Here is a 21,958-nt window from a genome sequence, read left to right on the forward strand (position 1 = left end):
AGTTGGGTACTCAGGTTGAGTTGAGTACAATTTTTCACCCTCAGACGGACGGGCAGTCCAAGCGCACTATTCAAATATTGGAGGACATGTTGCGTGTTTGTGTCATTGATTTCGGAGAGTCATGGGATCCGTTTCTACCGCTTGCAGAGTTTGCTTATAACAACAACTACCAGTCGAGTATTCAGATGGCTCTATATGAAACTTTGTATAGGAGGCGATGTAGATCTTTAGTTGGTTGGTTCGAGCTGGGTGAGGCTAGGCTATTGGGGATAGACTTGGTGCGGATGCCTTGAAAAAGGTAAAGGTAATTCAGGAGAGACTTCGTACAGCACAATCGAGACAAAAGAGTTATGCTGACATGAAGGTTCGAGATGTGTCCTACATGGTTGGCAATAATCTTCTGTTGAAGGTTTCGCCCATGAAGGGTGTTATGAGATTTGGGAAGAAAGGTAAATTGAGCCCTTGGTTCATTGGGCCTTTTGAGGTGCTTTGGAGGATTGTGGAGGTGCCTTATGAGCTTGTTTTGCCACCCAGCTTGTCGAGTGTGCATCTGGTATTTCATGTTTCTATGCTCCAGAAGTATATTGGGGATCTGTCTCATGTTCTGGATTTCAGCACGGTTCAGTTAGATGGTGATTTGACTTATGATGTAAAGCCAACAACTATTTTGGAGCGTCAGGTTCGAAAGCTGAGATCAAAGGATATAGCTTCAGTGAAAGTGCAGTGGAAAGATTGGCCCGTGGAGGAGTATACCTGGGAGACCGAGTGGGATATGCAGAGCAGATATCCTCACCTGTTTGAGGCTCCAGGTATATTTCTTGACTCGTTCGAGGACGAACGTTTGTTTAAGAGGAGGAGGATGTGATGACCTGGCCAGTCGTCTCATGAGTTAATGCTCTGTTTTTTCAATTTCTACTTCTTATTGCTTTTTCTATCAGTTCTATATATGATCGGGTTGGTTGGCTCGGGTTCGGAAAGGATTTGGTATAGTTTGAGACACTTATTCTCTTTTGAGGAAGCTTAAGTTAAAAAAGTTAACCGGATGTTGACTTATGTGTTAGAGGGCTCGGATGTGAGTTCCGATGGTTCGGATATCTTCGGGATGTGATTTTGGACTTAAGAGCGTGATCGGAATGAGTTTTGGTGTTCCGGGGTAGATTTAGGCTTGAATTGGCAAAATTGGATTTTTTGCATTTTCTGGTTGATAGGTGAGATTCTGATATAGGGGTCGGAATGGAATTCCCAGGGTTGCAGTAGTTCCATTATGTCGTTTGGGATGTGTGTGCAAAATTTCAGGTCATTCGGACGTGGTTTGGTTGGGGTTTTGATCAAAAGCATAACTTAGAAGATTTTGGAATTCTTAGGCTTGAATCCGATGTGAATTTGGTGTTTGATGTTGTTTTGAGCGTTCCGAAGGTTGGAACAAGTTTGAATAATGTTATGGGATATGTTGGCATATTTTGTTGAGGTCCCGGGGGCCTCGGGTGGTCAATCGGACCATTTCTTGTTGTTGTGAATTGCAGAAAAACTGCTGAGTGTTGCAGAGAAATTAGACATTCGCGTTCGCGAAGGGTTAGCTGGTGAAGGCTGGAATTTTAGCCTTCGCATTCATGAAGGGCTAGTTGATTATGCACCGCGTTCGCGAGAAGGGGAGCGCCTTCGCGTAGAGGAAATTGGGCAGCTGAGCTTCAGGATGGTTTATTCATCGCATTCGCGAGAGAGGTAACGCGATCGCGAAGGGTCAAGCTGAGGAGCCATCGCATTTGCGAGTGGCTAGTCACTATCGCGAAGAGGAATTTTTCGTCAAAGATAGTCTGTGCTTCGCGAACGCGAGGTGTTGACCGCATTTGTGAAGAAGGAAATGAGGCTTGGGCAGAATGTTTAAATAGTCGTCTTGTTCGCGATTTTGGGGTTTATTTCCACCATTTTTGAGCGTTTTTGGAGCTTTTTGAAGACGATTGAAGAGGGAATTCAAGGGAAAACACTTGGAGGTAAGATTCATGGACTTAATACTCGATTCTAACGTGAATTTTACCTAACTAATCATGGAATTTAAGCCTAAAATTGAAGAACTATGGCCTCAAATTGGAGACCTGGGATTTGGGATTTGATGGGTCGTTTGTGGATGGATTTTGATGCTTTTGGTATGAATGAACCCGGGGAGTGATAAGGAATCCATTGATGTAATTTTTACCGAAATCCGAGACGTGGGCTAGGGGGTCGGGTTTTGGTAATTTCGGGATTTATGTTGTTAATTGAATATTTTCGCTTGGGCTTCGTTCCCTTAACATACTTGGATGTTGTGGTTCTGATTTTGGATAGATTCGACGCAAGTGGATGCCGATTCGAGGGGTAAAGGCGTCGCGGAGTAGTATTTTCATCCGATTTGAGGTAAGTAACCATTGTAAATCTGGAACCGAGGGTACAAACCCCAGTATTTCAAAATGTTTTGATAAATGAGGTGACGCACATGCTAAGTGACAAGTGATGGGCGTGCACCGGTAGGGCTTGTGACTTGATCCGTCCCGTAGCGACTATTATGCCGCGTATTTGATTTGAAATCTTATAATATTTCGTATTTTAGACATTTAGACTGTATTATGGGTTGTATGCCATGTTTGGGGCCTTGTGCCGACCTGTTGAGATCCTTAGGGGCATTTTTACTGTTTTTCCTCACTCTACTTGTTGAAAGGCATATCCTGAGTCATATTTTACCTGTTTAATGTTTAAAACTGGTTTATCATTGTACTTCTTAAAATGTGAGAACTGTTTGGATTGCGTTCCCCGATTTCTACTGTTATGCCCGAGCGACTGTGAGGTTAATGACTTAGAGAGGTTGAGGACCTAATTGTGAGGATATTTATATATATGTAAGATATAGATCGGGCTGCACGCCGCATCGATACTTATATGGATCGGGCTACACGCCGTAGTGATATATATATATATTGGATTGGGCTGCACGCCATAGCAATATGACGCTTGGGCTGTAGGGGCCCCTCCCGAGTCTGCACACCCTCAGTGAGCGTAGTCGACTATAAATTATGGATCGGGCTACACGCCGCAGCTGTTACTATGATTTATATTATTATGAGTATGAGATATTAATGAGCCTGAGTGCTGAGAGTGAGTACTTAGTGACGAGAGTTGAGTCACGAGTGACTGAGAGGCTGCCCGCGAGGCCATATTCTGAGTGATACCTTGCCCGATGGGCCCATTTATGACATTTTCACTATTTTCACTATTCTTATAAAATACGCCTCTGTTGAAAAGTTGCTAAGTATATGATTTCAAATATTCCAATTGAAACTGAAGATTTTATGACGAAACTGGTCTTTAAACTGTGTAGTTTGATTTGTTGTTTTGTTATTTACTCCTTTATATGATTTTTAACTACTCGTCACTACTTTTAGACCTTATTTACTTTAGTTACTTATTGAGTTGGTGTACTCACGTTACTCCCTGCATGTTGTGTGCAGATCCAAGTGCCCGGGCGGTGGAGTGAGGGTCCTTAGCATTTTCAGAGGTTGTCGGAGATTGCAAGGTCTTTGCATGGCGTCCGCAACCCTGCTTTCCTCCTTCCTACCTTGTTCGTTTCTGCATTTTTAGTCTTATGATGTATTAGTCAGTCAGTTGTGTATTTAGAGGCTCTAGACTCGTGACACCAGATGTTTGTCCTTAATGGTGAAATTCTCATATTGAGAATATAACAATATTCCTCTTGATCTCTTTATTTGAGGAGTTCCTTCATGGTCCACTTGTAGAGTGTCCCATATCTCCTTAGCAGTACAGTCATTTCTTGGCCTTGGCATTCTTTTCCCATTTCTTCAAATCTTCAGCAGTACAGTCAACTCTTGTCTTTGGCACGTCCACTCCTTCAGCATTCTTCTTTGTAGTAGCCAGGGGACCATCGGTAACTATGTCCCAGAGTTCATAGTCTTCTCCTATGATGTGGTCCATCATCATGTTCTTCCACTAGGAATAGTACTGACCATTAAAGAGTGGGGGCCTAACAGTGGATTGCCCTTCACAGTTTCCAGGTGGTGTACTCATCTTGATCTGTTCCTAAGGTGTTAGCCTCTTTAAAGGATAACCCGCTCTGATATCAATTGATGTTTTAGACTTCAAGACCACACAAAGAGGGGGTGATTTGTGTGGTACCCAATTTTTGCTTAACTTGATTTATAGAAGGACCTGATTCTTTTATGTGTTCCAACTACTACTATTTGCGAAATAATAAGTAAAGAAAATAAAGAACACGGAGATTTTTACGTGGAAAACACCTGGCTCAAAAGGTGAAAAAATCACGACCTACTACTCGGTAGGATTTTCCCAAACTTCCACTAAAATCACTGAGCCAAAAACTGCATTTACAAAAACTCTTTTGTAAACCTAGGATTAACTCTAATCCCGTTGTGGCACACAGGCTCAACTGTTATGACAACTTCAAATTAACTCTAACTTGAACACTCTAAGTACCTAATACAATTGCTTCTATAACAGCTAAAAGGTACAATGTAAAATCACCTACTACAATTGAACTAGAATAAAAGATAGACACTTGGAACTGGTTCTTCTATTTGGTTCAAGTAGCTTCAGGATTGCACGCTTGAATCGCACATAAATTGCTTGCAAAATTACCTTGCTATTTTGCTCTCAATTCATGTTTAACTTCTGCTTATGTGCATTACCTGTAAAAGAAAACAACACTGATATTTAAGGGGTTAGTAATTAGAGATTGACTGGGATAAAGATGCTACTCCTCTATGGTAGAAGAGTTCTAGTTGATCTCATACTCTAACTCTATCATCTTCCTAAACTGTGTTCTCTTCTTGTAAGGAGTCTTTCTCTCCTTATCCAATATGCAACCTCAGATCGGGAGATATTACTTCTGATAAGTTAGATTTATCTCTTTCACATGCATCTCACATGTTTGGATTGATCACGACTGTGTTTTACAAGATGGACCTGGTCCATGTCTGAGTTCCTTTGTCAGTCTTCAAAACTTTACGTTTACTTGTTGGCACGTTTACTTGGGCCAACAGTTAGAGTAGCTAAGCATATCCCCTAGGCTAACGCTACAAGATGATCACAATTTTAGAGATTGTTTTGAAACCTTTTGCCTTAATTTACATGTTATACATACACATTTCCAACAAAGCATACTGAATAAAGTAGACTACTTTGACATGTAACTCTTCAAAACTGCAGAGCAGATTTAGAGAAGCATCCAATATATATGAACTCAAATTGATAAATACTACATAATGAAATACACCATTATCATAACAAACCAACCAGTCATTAATGTCTAGCTTGCAAGAAAATTACAAAAATAAGAACATCAACGACAACTAGCAGCACGCGACCGACATAAAAGATAGGTCCTTTAGTCATTATAAGCAACAGAAAAGAGACCCAAGCTAACAATGGAAGATATATTGCTGCCCATTGCTCGAGAATCATCACACATAGACAACATACTTTTAACTAGCATGACCAGCATTCTTGAACTTGACATTAAATCCCTCCTAACTGCAAGGAGAAGGAACTCATGATGATGATTCTTGAAGCAGACAATGCAATGTATTAAGTGGGTCAGGGATGTCTTTGACTATGTTTTTAAAGTAAGAAACAGAGATTTGAGTCTTACCGACGACTATTGATGAGTACAGTGAGGCAATCATTCCCCATGCTCTTTTGCTCTTTTTGAATATTTTTCACAGATTTTTCAGCCGAAGTGCTGCAATTATGCAACTCTATTGACTCCAAGGTATAAATTTCCCCAATGTCTTGAGGGATTGTCTTCAGGGATCTGCATTCTTTCAGAACTAGGCATTGCAGTTCTGGAAAGTTAACGCTGCCAGCTTTCCACTGCTTCAGATTTGTCTCATAGATTAGGAGGAACTTAAGTTGATTAAAAATCATTTCATCATTCAGTCTCCATACATCACCATCAAATCCATTGTCTTTAATTTTAAGCACTTGGAGGTTTGGCAACATTACAATATTCGCCATGTCTTCCCATGGTAAATAAGTACTTTCTAAAGTCAACCTCTTCAGAGATGTAGGCAATGCAAACTTACTTTGCGGTGGTCGCTCGTAATATCTTCGGTTGCAGGCGATCTTCAATGTTTCAAGTTTATTTAAACAAGAAAGGCTATTTAGCTCGGAAGTTATATCTCCTTTGGCACCATAAATTTTCAGAGTCTTTAGATTTGGAATATCAGAAAACAACTTCTCAGTACAGCAAGAAATTTTTAGATATGACAGATGCTCAAGATTTTGTAGCTTGAAACTAGACCCTTCCTTACTTGATGGAACACAAAAATCAGAGATCCCTTTTATCTCAACATGCCTCAAAAGTTTCATCTTCCAGATCTCCACTGATAAACCAGAATATTGGCCAAAAATCAAGGTCTGCAGATTATAAAGCTCTGACACTGAACTGTGAATGTCCTCGTGACAGTTGAATATGTGAAGGTATCTGAGATGTACTAATTTTTTTATCACAAGGGGAAAATAATGAAATGTACAGTCAAGGATTGCCAACACTCTTAGAAGTTTGAAGCGCCCCAAAAGAGAATCGTTATTCAATCCATAGAAGAAGTGCAAAGTTCGGGTGTTACTAGATGATGACTCACGTAAATCGTCGTCATCATAAATGCGCGAAGAGTAACTGTAGCGACGAACATGAAACTTGTTCGCTGAAGGATTAGTGGCTACCTGAATTCTAGAGACCTGCAGGAACTTCTCATCATTAGCTACTCTTATAATCAAGTCCCGCACCAGATCATGGACACCAAATGTTTTACACTCACCATCCCATTTCCTGCTTCTAACCATTACCAGATTCCTGCTAACAAGATCATTCAAACAATCTCTTCCCACTGCTTCCAAGCTTTTGTGCCCCTTATTCACTAGAAAACCCTCAGAAATCCATAAGTTGATCAAATTCATAATGTTAATCTCCCTATCTTCTGGAAAGACTCCAATGTAAAGGAAACACGGTCTAAGATGATAAGGCAAGTAATTGTAACTCATAGCAAGCACTCCCAGACATATATCTGATTCATTAACAAGAATGTTACTTACACTTTTGGAAACATCTTCCCAACTTTTGCGTGTTCTATCAATTTTAGAGAGATGTCCCGCAACCACTAGAAGGGCTAAAGGTAGTCCTTGGCAATTTTGTGCTACTTGCTTCCCGATTTTCTCTAGTTCAGGAGGACAAACATGTTGATGTACCCCAAACACCTTGTCATGTATTAACTTCCAACTTTCGTGAAAATTCAAGAGGTGCATCTTATAAGGAGTGCAGTTAGGGTCAGCATGCATAGCCACTTCATTAATCCTACTAGTCAAAATAATTCGACTACTATTCTCGTCTTCTGGAAAAGTTCTTGACACTATATCCCAGATGTTGTCACAACTCCAAATATCATCCATGACAAGAAGATACCTCCGACACTTCAACACTTTGTATATCTTATCCATCAATTGATCACTATTAGTCCCTTGTTTTATCGGATCAGCTGAAATACGAGAATGAATATCCAACAATAGATCTCTGATCCGATATTGCTGAGATACTGTCACCCAAACATGGATGTCAAAGTGATGCCTGACTTCAAGATCGTCAAATGCTTTTCTAGCTAGTGTCGTTTTGCCTATCCCTCCCATTCCCAGAATTGGGACAATTTCTCGATTAGACGAGGTCTCTATTAATCTTCTCTTGATTTCCATCAAATCGTCCTCAAGACCCACAACAATGTTTTCTGGATTCAGTATTGCTACACGTCTAGACGATGAAGCTTCTACTTGCAGTTGGTCATTTGTAGGATCAACATAGCCTTGAACTTCATTTTTACCAAAACTACTTCCCATCACATTCCTCTCCAAAACATCAATCTTTTCTACAAGTGGAGACAAGGTTTTGTGTAATGCCTCTTCTTCCATTGTTTTACGAAGGACTTTACTCTTACCAAACCTACATCCCATGACCCCCCTCTTTAGAGCTTCAATCTTTTCTACAAGTGTTCTCAATGTCTTGGATAACGCCTCTCTTTTCATTGTTTTATAGATCTTTAGTTCGATCACATCTTCTACTTCTTCCACTGCCGTTCTAATTTCTCTGTCTAATTCTTCAATCTCTCCACAATGTTGCCTTCTCTTGCTAGTGTTCTCAAGAAAGTCTTGGAAATTTTTAAGACTAACACGGAAAGTGTCCAGCATTTTTGTTGTTTCATCATCACCACTTACCCAATGTGGCTTTTGCTGCACGAGTTCCTCCAATGTTCGTGCAAGAGAAATCACAGCAACATAAGCCATATCTATTAATTGATTTCCTAGCTAGATCAAAAGAAAACATCAATTTGGAGAATAAGTAAAAGCAAGAGGCAATAAAGAGTTCTAAGCCCATCATCAAATGCTTACCTTGATATATTTAGCTGGAAAGAAACAGCTGAATGCTTCTGCAGATCGATTCTAACAAAACCTGCAAATCAACACTGCAGTGTGTTGCTAAACAGAGAACCTGAGAAACTATAAGATCAGCATATCTCGAAAATAAACAAGAAATAAAACTGAAAGGTGAACTCTATGATTAAGGTAGCTAAACTTGACTTTTTCAAACCGGAGAAAACAAGCTACGGGGAACGTACTGTCTGAAAAGCCAAACAATAGACAACAAATTGAATAATACTCTGTTCAAAGCCATTGATAGGCAATATTAGGACAAACTTTCTCGCAGATCTGAGCCTTGGGGGAGTGAAGTCCGGAAAAGGATATCAAATTAGGGTGTGTTTGGTCCCACGAAACTGTTTTCCGAAAAATATTTTAATTGAGCGGTTTTATCACTTATTTTCTGTTGTTTGGTGAGTGAAATTTTTTTCTAACGTTTGGTTAAAGAATATAAAGTATTTTTATCAAATTAATTTTTTATGCTACTCTCTTCAACCCAAAATCCCCATGTTTCCTGTACTCCTTCTACCCCCTCCCTCCCGTACTCTATTTTTTTCAAGAATTTAATTATTTTTCCAAAATTCATCCGAAACCAGATGAACTAATGTGCTACTTTATTTTTTACACGAGAACAACGTAGAAATTTCAGCTCGATAACTACAAAGAAAATACTTTATTTTATTGAAAAAGAAAGTATTCTTTCTACAATATGAAAAGAAAATACTCAATTTGTTGAAATGATAGAAAATACTTTTTCTATATCATGAAAAGGAAGTACTCGATTTATTGGAAAAAAATACATTTTTTATTCAGGAAAAGAAAAAAATACTTAGTTTATTGAAATGAAAGAAAATATTTTTTTTCTACGTCATAGAAAGAAAGTACTCATTTTGTTGGGAAAAAATACTTTTTCTTTTTCAGGAAAAAAAATATTTAGTTTGTTCAAATGAAAGAAAATACTTTTTTTACATCATGTAAAAAAAGTACTTGTTTTATTGAAATGAAAGAAAATACTTTTTCTATATTATAAAAAAAATACTCATTTTGTTGAAAACAAAAAGTACTATATCTACCACATGAAAAGAAATCACTCTTAATAATAGTTCTATTTAAGGTGGTGGTGGGCGAGGTTGGGGTGGGCGAGGTTGGGGTGGGTGGGAGTGGGGTATGGTGGGGGGTTGGGTTGTTGGGCAGGGGTGATTTGGGGATGGGGTGGGTGGAATGAGTTGGTGAGGGTTGGCGGAGATGCGGAATATTGTCCGTCAACTGCGGTCCCCTCCGTACGCTAGAATAGATTGTCAGTGTCGTACGGGAAAACCAACGGCAAGAGCAATTGAGAGAACATGAATGAGAATTGAGAATGAAAGAAAGTTTGATTGCATTAATGAAAGCTATTACAGAAAGGCAACGCGGTGTCGAGAGGGAGAGACACCAGTACAGAGAATTGTTTGCTTGCTAGAAAGTTTGATTGTTTGATCCCCCTAATAATACTTAAAAAAAAATAAACCAAAGCTACAAAACTAGACTTGATTAAGTTAGAGAAACATAATGGAAGTACATGGAATAAAACTACTCTACATTTACAATAAAAAAAGACTTAGTTTTCTATAAGGCAGCAACAGGTCCGTTGTCAGCAGCATAGTCTTTGGCATCAGGGTCTGCGCGTGCGGCGCTGTTGGCATCCGCCTGCGGTTGGGCGCTGGCGAGAGATATCGGTGGGGCGACAGAGGCACATGCGTGCTTGTCACTTGGCGCGACCAAGACCACGGGGCCGTCCGTGGCGCTAGGCATTGGGAGGCTTGCTAGGACACCACGGGGCGCGCCCAAGGGGTCATGGGGCACGGCTGGAAAGCCGCCCATGACATTCTCCCCCACATGAGTTGGCGACGTCCTCGGCGCCTTACTTGCAAGATAATCTTCAATTAGGCTCTTGTAGGCTTTGAGGTTTGTTCCCCTCTCCCAAGTGTTCCCCTCTGCATCACAGCCCTGCCATTTCACCAAGAACTCTTGGTGATCTTTCTTTGAGGCATGAATCATTCTATCATCAAGGATAGCTTCAACACGCTTTTTTCCGGTTGAATTAGGCCCTCGAATACTGGGTATTGTGAGCTGGCTCCGTGAAGGATCCTCCGTGTCTTCCCAAAAAGGTTTCAGGAGGCTGACATGGAAGACAGGATGAATTTTCCACCAATCTGGGGTATCCACCCGGTATGCAACTTTCCCAATACGCCTTTCAATGGACAAGGGTCCAATGTATTTTTGCAATAGGCGAGGATCATGGACCCCCGCAAATAAGTAACGCTTTGGAATTTTGACCATCACTTTGTCTCCTACTTGGTATTCAACAAAGCGACGATTCTGGTCAGCATGCCTCTTCATCCACTTTTGAGCCTTGACAAGATAGCTCCACACTATCTCAAAATTTCACTTTCACTCTTTTGAGAAGCTAGCAGCTCGAGGAGATTTAGACATATTTGGTGCATTGACTGTGTGTGGGAGTAGCGGCTGTTGTCCGGTAATAATTTCAAAAGCGCTTTTGTTTGTACTAGAGCTCTTTTGTGAATTGAAACACAATTGAGCAGCATCTAGAAGCTTCACCCAATTCTTCTGCGATCCAGTTACAAAATGACGGAGATATTCCTCCAACATACCATTGAACCGCTCCGTCTGGCCATCAGATTGCGGATGAAAACTTGAGTTGTGACTCAGCTTCGACCCGAGGCACTTAAAGAGTTGGGTCCAAAAGTTACTAGTGAAGCGTGAGTCATGATCACTAACAATGTCTTTGGGCAGGCCCTAATATTTGACGACATGAGAGAAGAAGAGTCGAGTTGTATCTTCTGCTGATATATATTGTGGGGCAACAATAAAGGTAGCATACTTGGAAAACCGATCTACCACAACCAAGATAGTTGTTAGATCTCCGACCGTGGGCAATCTGGTGATGAAATCCAGGGAAAAACTTTCCCAAGGTCTCTTTGGGACAGCTAGTGGTTCCAAGAGTCCCGCTTGTGTTAAGCGGTCTGACTTGTCCTTCTGGCATACTAGACAAGTCTTCACATACTGAGCAACGTCATCGGCCATTTGAGGCCAATAATATGCACGGCGAAGTAACGCCATGGTGCGTCCTCACCGGGATGGTCGGCCCATAGAGTATCATGACATTCAGCCAGAAGAGTCCTTCGCAAATCTCCTCCTTTAGGAACATAAAGTCGGTTCCCTTTCACTTTCAAAAAACCATCTTCCATATAGAACTGGCGAGTCTTGCCCTGTCCTACCAAATCAACCAAATACTGTGCAGCAGGATCCTTGATGAGTAAATCCTGTATTTGGTCCTTGATGGAGGTGGCTACTTCGCTCCCCTTAGGGTGGCGAGTAGGCACATCGATGCTATATCAGCTCTCCGACTGAGCGCATCAGCAACATGATTGGTCTTCCCACTTCGGTACTCCAGGTTGAAGTGGAATTCAGCTAGGAGTTCCTGCCACCTGGCTTGTCTACCATTCAACTTCGGCTAGGTCATGAAATGGCTAACAATTGTGTTGTCTGTCTTGACCACGAACGGGGTCCCCAGCAGATAGTGCCTCCAGAGGTGCAAGCAGTGGACGACAGCCAATAATTCTTTCTCATAGGCGGCATAAAGCCGCTCTGCATCTTTCAGCTTCCGACTCTCGTATGCTACAGGATGCCCTTCTTGTAGCAAGACTCCATTGAGGGCATAGTCAGATGCATCTGTTTGTACTTCGAATGGTTTGGCCAGATCAGGAAGGGCCAAGACGGGGCTACTAGACATAGCCGCTTTCAATGCGTTGAAGGCCTCCGCTCGCTTGGGTCCCTCAAGGCATGGATATCCTTAGGCGACAGCCAATCTGTGATTGCCTGAATCTTCTGCTGGTCCATCTTGATCTTCCCTTCCTCGATGACATGTCCGAGGAAATCAATTTGCTTTTGAGCAAAAGAGCACTTAGATAGCTTCGCATATAGTTCATGCTCCCGCAATCGAGCTAGGACCTTCCGCAAGTGCATCAGGTGTGTGAGCACGTGATTTTTACTTCACAACAATTACTCCAAAAGAAATCAAAAAAGTAAAATAGTTTTCCGTTACATGCAATTTTTGAGAATTTTTTGTGGTATTTTATTAATTATTTGCATTTTTGTGCGTGCATGTTTATTTTTTCTTAATTAATGAAAAATACAAAAAATAATATATGTGCATGTGCATTTAGTAATTAATTTTGCATTTTTAGAATTAATTAGTCATATAAAGGAAAATACAAACAAAAAAATACCCTTAGGATTTAATTTTATAATTTGTGGGTTAAAATTTAAATCATAATTTATTTGGCAATAATCGAAAAATCATAAAAAATAGGCATTTTGTATTTTTTGTGTTTAACTGTGATTTTGTACTTAACCTAATATTATTTAAGTTAATTTGGCTTTTTATAAGTTAGAATAAGATTTTAGGCTTTTAAATTTCGAAAATTAGTTTGAAAAAGAAAGAAAAAAAAGAAACAAATTAAAAGAAGAGAAGAAAATTAGACCAGGCCCAATAATCATCAGCCCAATTCAAACATCCCTTTACCCGGTCCAATTGGCCCAAGCCTCATAGACGTCTCAAACGATGTCATTCCGTCATGCCCTATCCTGACCGTTGATCTCACTTGATCAACGGTCCAGATCGTCCAACCCTCAGCCACATCCATTATCCGACCTTGACCCATTACTAAACCGAACCGCCCCATCATTTCTTTTAAATCAAAGCCGTTGGATCCCATCACCCAATGGCCCATATTAAGAGATAAATTTCTAATATGTCAAAAGACCCCCCAAACCCCTCTTACCCGTCTCATTTCCAAACACCACCCCCCTTCGTCTCTGAAAGAGACAAACCAAACGACCTCTGAACCCTAAGCGCCGCCCATCCATCCCCTCACCGTAAACCCGGCGGCAACCACTCCGAATTCGACCAAAATAACACACCTGAACCGCCAAAGCACCCTCTTTCCAAAACCCTGAACTTTATTCTTCGAATCCTCGTAGAACCCTTCGAATATTGGATCGAAGATGAACCCTAAAATCCCAAAAATGGGCGAGTGGGGGTTATTGTGAACGGATTAGGTCCGTTTGGACTTTATTCTTGTGTTTTGCTAAAACAAAACACACGAATAATGTCCGAGTGGACCAAAATTGGAGAGATGTGGAAAATCCAAGCTTGTTCTTGCTTAGATCGATTTCAGGTACTTCTGTTACTATTTTCTTGTTTATTTTTAGTCGTTTGATGTCGTCTTGTTCTCCTACTACCCTTTCTTTCGATTTCTTTTTCTTCACAGTTTCGTCGGTTCAGCCCATATAATTAGTTAGATTGTTTGGTTGTTCGTATACGGTTATCGACTATGAATCAATCGTATGTTAGTTAATCCGTTACGAATTGGATACGAATGTTAATCGATAGTTTAAACTTTACTGATTCTGATTTTTAGGTTGTGTTGGAATTTCTGTTTGCATTTTTTTTGTTTAATAATTCAATTCGCTTTGCTGATGCTTGACTCATTAGTTTAAGCTCACTGTTAATTGATTTTGTCTGGGCTTGTTTAATCCTAATATGCTTACTGTTGAGTTTTAATGGATAATTGGATAGTTTTGAGTCAAGATCACATTATGGTTGAAGTTCAATCCAGAATTTAGGAAGTTGAATTGGTTATAGCTACAGTTTTAATGTAGATTTCAGAGTTTAGTTTGGGATTTGAAAACCTAAAAAGGGTTTAGATTAAGTGGACTTCCAGTTGAGTATGTAGTGAACCATTAAATTAATGAATAATTTAATCAAAAGAGGGAATCTATAGTGCAAATACATCCTGGCTGACATCTTTAAAGGCGGGAAGTCAGATGTAGGATGACTTTTAATAATAAAAGCTGAGAATGCACATGGAATAGGTAGTGAAACCTGTTGTACAGTAGGATATGCATTACTTTTTGAACTTCAGGAGATTTTTCAATAAGAAAACTCATGCCTAGACAAAAAAAGGTAGAAAGGACACATTAGGAACTATAATTTAAGTCTGGACAGCCTGTTTATTTTTGAAGGGGGAGGGCTCCTCTTTTCTGAAAGGCCTATAAAATCAAACGAGAGGAGACCCCTAGGAGGAAGAACTTCAGCCATAAAAAGATTCCCATTGAAAGTCTCTCTGATTTTTCTCAAAAATTGAAATCTGCATTTGACATTCAAATATACAAAAAATACAAAAAAAAAGACTAGAAAACAGAAAACCAAAAAAAAACATTTTTCATTGCTTCATTGCTCATTCTAATCATTTTTCAAATTCCTTTTTTTTGAATTGCTTCATTCCCGTTCTAAGCTCTAATTCTAAAGATATTTAGAGGTGTTTAATGGTTTATTAGAGTGATTTTGAGTCTACTCAGCTTGGATTTGGTTAAGTTCTGTTCCAGTGAAGTCCTGAGGTGTCTAAATTCAATTTCGAGGGCTTTGAGTGCATTTTGAATGTGTGTTGGATTGATCTGTGGGAATCTGCTTGATAACATTTCTGGGTTTTAAAAATCACTTCCTGGATTGCTCTTTGATTTTGTACTAGTGGATTTTGGTTGTTGTTGGCTGCTCATCTTACTGCATCTGCTGACCCCTTCTCCTTCCCTTTGTTTCATTTCTAGGTACACACTCGAATTAAGCTTTGATGTAGCTTTTACTTGAAAGATGAAATGGAAATATTCATGCATTGGCCTCCACATCTGTGCTCATATAGCTTACCTTGTACCTGTGTTTCAAAATAGATATTAGTTGATGTGTAATTACTTAATATAGCTTAGTTTCGATTGGTATTGGTTGGAATGGTATACTGTATAATTAGATTTGTTTTGGACTGTTAATGGACTATCTAGTTGCTGGAACTTCGTTTAGTTAATAGCCTTAATAACGTCATTTTGTTGATTAGTTTAACTGAAAGCTTTAGCAACAGAATTAACTGGTTTTAGATCTGCATTTTGCAATTAATCATTAAACAGTCGAGTAGTGGACTAATTTCAATTCATTTGTAGTTAGTCTTGGACTGTCCTGGGCTGGCGTAATTGGAAATTTGTGTCAATACAACTGTTTAGTATAGCTTTAGTATGATTCAAGTTCATTTAGCATTAGATACCTTATTCATAGACAGTGAGTCATAATTTAATCTGTGCTTAAGGGAATCCATCAATAACTCAGGTAGTTTGTTAGTTTAATAGCATGAAGTTGAGTTTTAACTTGGATTGCCGGGTTTATACAACTATATACGTTTTGAATTCAAAAGCACTAGATATATCTCGTCTCTGAAATAATACACACTGCATTTGCATGTTGAAAGGCCATCTCATCCTCACCCCTTTATAAATGAAATTACTGTTCACGTTTACCATATATGTGCATTGTTAAATGAATTGAATGGTCTGAGTATCCATTGATTGAGGACTAGCGTGCAATTTGAATTAAAAAGGTTTATTTGGGCATAAAACACTGGCATGCCTCAAAATTGAAACCGTTTTCATGTTTCTAGGCTCACTATGGGCTCAAACCGTCCAGCCCCCTTATGAACACAATATGGGCAGTCTTGAATGAGTTACTAAAATGATATATTTTTATTTATTTAGTTATTGGGCCTGGCTGATCTGAAACGGATTTATAAGGATTTGGCCCTTTCAAATAGGCTAAATAATTAGGGTTTCTTCTTTTATTATTAGAGACAAATTAAATAGAAAATCGTAGTTTGCTTTAGGTTGGCCTTGAAATAAAAAAAAAATGATGAGACGAGCCTCACCAAATAAAAATGCAAATTGTGGGGCCTTCAATAATTGGTCATAATAAAATACTTAGAATTCGGAATGGTCGTTTAGCGAATTTCACGACCTTCCCCAAAATAATAATACGCTAGCCTCTTTAGGCGCGTTCTTAATAATATTACCTCCTTAAACTCGGGTGCACATTTATGTGACCCAAATCCAAATCTCAACGTAATCGAAATGTGTCAACAACCACGGGTGCATTGATTGCGACGTGGTTCGAGACGAGTTTTCACGACGTTGCAATTCTATTAAAAATAATAATAAAGCGGTTTAAAGTTAATAAAAGCACATAAGTTATAACATGTATAAAAAATCAGATATTTAGCCATTACAACAATTTAAGCGACCGTGCTAGAACCACGTGATCCGGGGGTGCCTAACACCTTCCCTCGGGTCAACAGAATTCCTTACTTAGAATTTCTGGTTCGCAGACTTCATTTGGAAAGTCGAATATTTTCCTCGAATTGGGATTCAAGATAAACCGGTGACTTGGGACACCAAAAGCCAAATTTATCCCAAGTGGCGACTCTGAAATAAATAAATATTCTCATTTCGAATAATGTCACTTAAATTGGAAAAAGCTCCCTTGTGCATTATCCTTCGGGGTAGGTGCACAAAAAGGAGGTGTGACAGCTCTGGCAACTCTGCTGGGTAACCAAACCCAGAACTTCGGTTCAGGGTTCAAGAATTCGAGCTTAGAATAACTGTTATAGTTGGCTTGTTTTATATGTTGAGCCTAATGTGCTAAATGCCGCTTTTACCGCTTTGATATTATTTGGACTGTATATAAATTGCTACGAAACCCTCCTCTCCCTGAGTCTTCTAAATCATCTGGGAAGTGTGCACTTCGTGTGACTTTTTTTCTGTTAGAGTCTTATCCCAATTTTAGAACGAGGTTCGGACAAGTTGCAAAGCTGGTGAAGCTTCTGTATTCACGGTACACTGCCCCCCGACTCGAGACGTCCGCTCGGGTAAGCCAGGTCTAGAACAATAAACCCAAGTTTTTAAACCTAGTATAACAAGCCTCATGCCGGATCCCTAGTAGGAACGTTTGTTTGCATCATGTGCATTTGACCTTGGAGACTCAACACAGGGGTTGGGTTTGTCTAGGACAGGTGTACCCAAATGAAAAAGACTATCCTAATACATCTTACGTGCTACTTGCGCATCTATTTGTTTTGCCTTGCATGTTGACCAACTTCTAGAACAGAGGAGGGAGATCAAAAAAAATAATAAAAAAAAAAATATTTTGATTTTTTGAACTGCCATGTTCTGTCAAAACTGGCGAACTACACTAGTTTGATTCTCACCGGATGTGGGATACGTAGGCAACCCTCATCGGCTCCAACTTCATTTTTGTAAAAATAGCCCAAAAAAACAATTTTTTTTGTTTTGATTGTAAATAAGAAGGTGATGTCATTCTTGTCTAAAATAGTTGAATGTCTCCAAAAGGGCGCCGGGAGGCCGTTTTTGCAAGAACAACCACCTTTAGTAGTTTTTTTAAGGTTTTGGCCGTTTAGCAAACACAGCCTTAAAATCTTCTTCCCCGAAGTGCTGAAAGGCCGTATTTGCAAAGCTAGATTTTTTATGACATTTTTAAAAAAAAAAAATAGTGATAACCTTTTCTTGAGTCAAAATGAGTCATAAACTTTTAAATTTAATCACCCTAATAAATGTGTAGGATGAGCACAGATGAAAACGAACCCTTCGCAGCTCTTGAAGAGATCCCCTTACAGCTCCACATGTGGTGGAATGACCTAGGAAAATGTAACCGAGGAACTGTGATAAAAGTTTTGGGTGGTCTTGTCGGACTTTTTAACATCAAGCCAAGATTGGACGTGATTGAAGCCTTGATACCTTTTTGGGATCCGACTCGCAATGTGTTTCGCTTTTTTGAGTTTGAGCTCACACCCACGCTAAAGGAAATTGCGGGTTACGCCGGCCTTAGCGGAAATCTTAGAAGTCGGTACCAGGTGTCACCGAGACCAGTATCTCCCCACAAGTTTCTGGATATGTTGAGTATTAGCCGGGATATTCAGGATGAGAATTTATCTGAAGGGTTTTGCACTTTCCAGTTCCTGTACCAACGCTATGGCAATCCCCAAGGGTTCAAAGCACCGAATACTGGTCTGACCCATGCCAGAAATAAAGATAAATGGGAGGCAAGGCGGGGTTTCTTTTTTATAGTAGCATTCTTGTGGGTTATAATATGTCTGTGAAAAGACGACAACATAGAATTGGGCCTCGTGGGAATGGTTGATGTCGCAATCAAGAAAGCTAATGGTACATTAGTTCCCCTGATCTTATCTGAGATTTACCGAGCTTTGACCATCTGTCGAGAAGGGGGAAATTCTTCCAAGGTTGCAACTTACTACTACAATTGTGGATATTGGAACATCTCTGCCACCGTGTCGGGTATATGAACTATGGCATGACCGGTGTGGATTGCATCAAAGAATTTGAAAGCCGAGTGGCGGGGGTTGAATTTCCAAAGGGTACTGAATCTTGGTTTGCCCACTTGAGTTCTTTAACTTCGGATAAAATTGAGTGGACGTTCGGATGGCTCCCTGCCACCGAAGTCATATAAATGTTAGCTAAAGTGTGCTACTTTCTCCTAATGGGCATCCGGAGCATCCAGCCATATACTCCTCATAGGGTTTTGCGCCAACTAGGAAGATTTCAAACCGTCCCCCATGACGAAGATTTGAGTGTACATGTCATCGAATTGGACCTAAAGGCTGTATTTCCAGAAGGAAGAGTTCGCCAAGTTTGGAATGAGTGCAGATTTCTCGAACCCATGACTATGATGCGGGATCTAGCTAGAGGTGAGATGGACCCCAATTATATGGTTTGGTTTGGCAAAAGATTTCAAATTCCACGAGAGCTCGAGAGACCTGCTAAGAGACCTCATGTCCAACAATTCACTAACAACTCGCAGGAGCAGTGGGGCTGGTTAGCAAAAGAAGAAACCTATAGGGCTAAGATAAGTAAATTAGAGGGACAAATCAGGGACCTCAAATTTGGCCACAGTATCCAAGATGCCGCAGATGAAGGGAAAAGAAAAAGCTAACTCAGGAAAACGAAGCTCTCAAAGCTCAAATCCATAAAATGAGAATAGCTGCTAGAAACCCAGAAAGAAGCCGGGCAGATGAAAGGCTTATAAGTGGTCTGAAAAAGAAAGTACTTGAGTGTCAAGATGACCAAGAAAAATCTGAGGCTAGTCTATCAAAAGTCCGAGCACAATTGGCAGAGAATACAGAAGGGCGGACAGAGTTTGTGCGACAAATGAAAAGAAAATATGAGGGGACAATCGCCAATTTAAAGAGAAAGCTAATCACCCTTGAAAATGAGGCGGACAAACAGGCCAAGAATTTTAAAGCCGATAGGGAACATTGTTATGCTTTGATGGCCCAAATGGACGAAGATATGCAACAATTGCGGAATCAAAATCATCATGACACTCAAGCTTTGGAAGCCCGGAATCAGCAAGTCGGGCATTTACTTTAGGAAAATGGTATTGTCCGAGAGAGGGTTAGAGTCATTGCCAACTACATCGTCATGAAATGCCATACATGTGAGGATATGACTCAGACCACTTTCTTCGCTGCTGTAATGACATTTGCCCGCCGGATAATGAGTGATTTGGAGCGGCTTCAAGGGGATCTCGTACGTAGGCCCGTGAGACCAAATGATGTCCCACGGGCCTCAGGAGTCGAAACATTGATGTATTCATGATTTTTCACTTATTGATTCTGTATTTTGGAATTTTTTTTTGTCTGTTGTTAGTTTTAAAATTCCAAGAAAATGAGTAGTTTGAAGTCTTTTGTAATAGAAAGTTTAGGAGTTTTATTAATGAAAATTTGAAAATTCCCAAAAATTGTTTCTTTATTTTTTGCACTTGTTTTTCTTGAACTACGTAATGATTTGATTCACGCGGCATCGTGATACGTAGGCAATCCTCATCGGATCCGGTCACGATTTTTGTAAATAACTCAAATAAGAGAGGGATGTGAAAAGAGAGCCAAAAAGAAAACCAAAAGAAAAACGAAAAAGGGCAAGGAAAGAGAGGAAAGAAAGAGTGGAAAATGGGAATAAGAGGAGAAGTACAAAAGCCAAAGTGGAAAGAAAAAGAAAATTGGGAAAATGAGCAGAGCTGGGATGAAACATGCAGCCGTTGAGAAACATGTAGAAACACATTTAACTGTATAGGTGCATCACACCCTAACATGCGATTTCCTATGTGTTAATTGCTTCAAACTAACTGGTTTGTTTGTCTACTATTGTAAAGGTTCTATAGTAAGGTGGTTGGTTTTGTGGTAGTCTGGCTTCACATTCATACTTCACAAGGTCAAAAGGAAGCGTTGAAATGTCTTCGGAAATTCCTCTGCCAACAGTTCATATTCTAGAGGATAGTCCGATCTCGGCCATCCCAATTTCTGAGTCAGCAACGGCTGAGGAAAATAGAATTCTGCGTCTCCACATGATGGAAATGTGGGATGCCTGGGCTAATGGAAAAGAACTGCCAAGTGCGATCCCTAGATTCCCTGAGCTTTTTCCTAAGGCAAGTGGGACCTCCAACATCCCCTTAAGTTATCCAAATACCCCACTGGGATATCCTACCATTTCAGCCCACTTTGCTGGAACACCTTCTGAGTCTCGTCCCCAGGTGTTAGCTTCAAGTGTGGCTTCAAACATATTCACCGCACCACCTTGTTCAGCTACGGCTCAACCTGCTTTACCCAGGCCTAACTTTGATTCATCTTCCTTCACATTTCAAGCACCATCTTTCCAAGTGAAACCTCCTCAGTTTCCTACTTATACTTACCCTCAACCACCCCAATTTGAGTTCACTGCGGGGCAAGAAAAGACCACCAAAACTCCTGAGCAAGAAGAGATTGTGAGTAAGATGAGGAGTATGGAATAGAGTCTCAAAATCATACAAGGCTTGAGTGGACAGAAAAGTGTATCCTATGCCGACTTTTGCATGTTCCCTCATGTGCACCTACCATTGGGATTCAAAACCCCAAAATTTGAGAAGTACGATGGGCATGGTGATCCTATTGCTCATCTCAAGAGATATTGCAATCAGCTGCGAGGAGCCGGTGGAAAGGAAGAACTACTCATGGCCTATTTCGGAGAAAGTCTGGTTGGCATCGCATCTGAGTGGTACATGGACCAGGATATATCCCGCTGGTACATCTGGGATGATCTTGCTAGAGATTTCGTCAGGCAGTTCCAGTACAACATTGATATTGCTCCAGATAGGAACTCATTGACAAACTTGAAAAAGAAATCCTCAGAAAGCTTCCGAGAGTACGCAGTTAAATGGCGTGAGCAGGCATCCAGGGTAAAGCCTCCGATGGATGAGGTTGAAATGGTCACAGTTTTCCTTCAAGCTCAGGAAGCTGACTACTTCCAAAATATGATGTCCGCAATGGGTAAACCGTTCGCTAAAGCTATCAAGATTGGCGATATGGTTGAAAATGGGCTGAAAACGGGTCGAATTATAAGCCAATCCGCTATCAGAGCTACCTCCCAAGCCATTCAGGGTGGGTCTGGAGAAATAGCAAAGGGAAAGAAAATGGAGGAAACATTCATGGCAGTGTCGGGTGCAAGGAGAAACTGTACTCCTAGATCCCTTTTCTCAGAAAGGACCCCGCAACAC

At 40.3% G+C, this 21,958-nt stretch overlaps 1 protein-coding gene across 8 annotated transcripts; it reads right to left on the reverse strand.

Annotated features, from left to right (window-relative positions):
* Nucleotides 1–4,265: 4,265 nt before the first annotated feature.
* On the reverse strand, nt 4,266–8,807 carry LOC107811414 (putative late blight resistance protein homolog R1A-10). Of its 8 annotated transcripts, none has more exons than XM_075236761.1 (4): nt 8,664–8,799; nt 8,437–8,536; nt 5,654–8,348; nt 4,266–4,709 (listed from the first exon to the last, which is right to left on the reverse strand). In XM_075236761.1, exons 3-4 carry the CDS (start codon nt 8,329–8,331, stop codon nt 4,688–4,690), a joined length of 2,700 nt encoding a protein of 899 aa, XP_075092862.1. In that variant the 5' UTR covers nt 8,332–8,348; nt 8,437–8,536; nt 8,664–8,799; the 3' UTR covers nt 4,266–4,687. The 8 variants fall into 8 exon arrangements, with proteins under 8 accessions (XP_075092862.1, XP_075092861.1, XP_075092864.1 ...); XM_075236760.1 differs by having other exon boundaries at nt 5,654–8,352; XM_075236763.1 differs by having other exon boundaries at nt 8,437–8,497; nt 8,664–8,770.
* Between the last annotated feature and the right edge of the window lie 13,151 nt (nt 8,808–21,958).

The sequence above is a fragment of the Nicotiana tabacum genome, chromosome 18 (genome assembly GCF_000715075.1).
Source record: "Nicotiana tabacum cultivar K326 chromosome 18, ASM71507v2, whole genome shotgun sequence".
NCBI classification, from domain to species: Eukaryota; Viridiplantae; Streptophyta; class Magnoliopsida; order Solanales; family Solanaceae; genus Nicotiana; species Nicotiana tabacum.

Coding starts and splice junctions, on each gene's coding strand:
- LOC107811414 (XM_075236761.1), bottom strand. CDS start 8,331: ATGGCTTATGTTGCTGTGATTTCTCTTGCACGAACATTGGAGGAACTC. Junction 4,710..5,653: donor GTACTCATCAATAGTCGTCG/GTAAGACTCAAA, acceptor CTTAAATATCAG/TGTTGTTTTCTTTTACAGGT.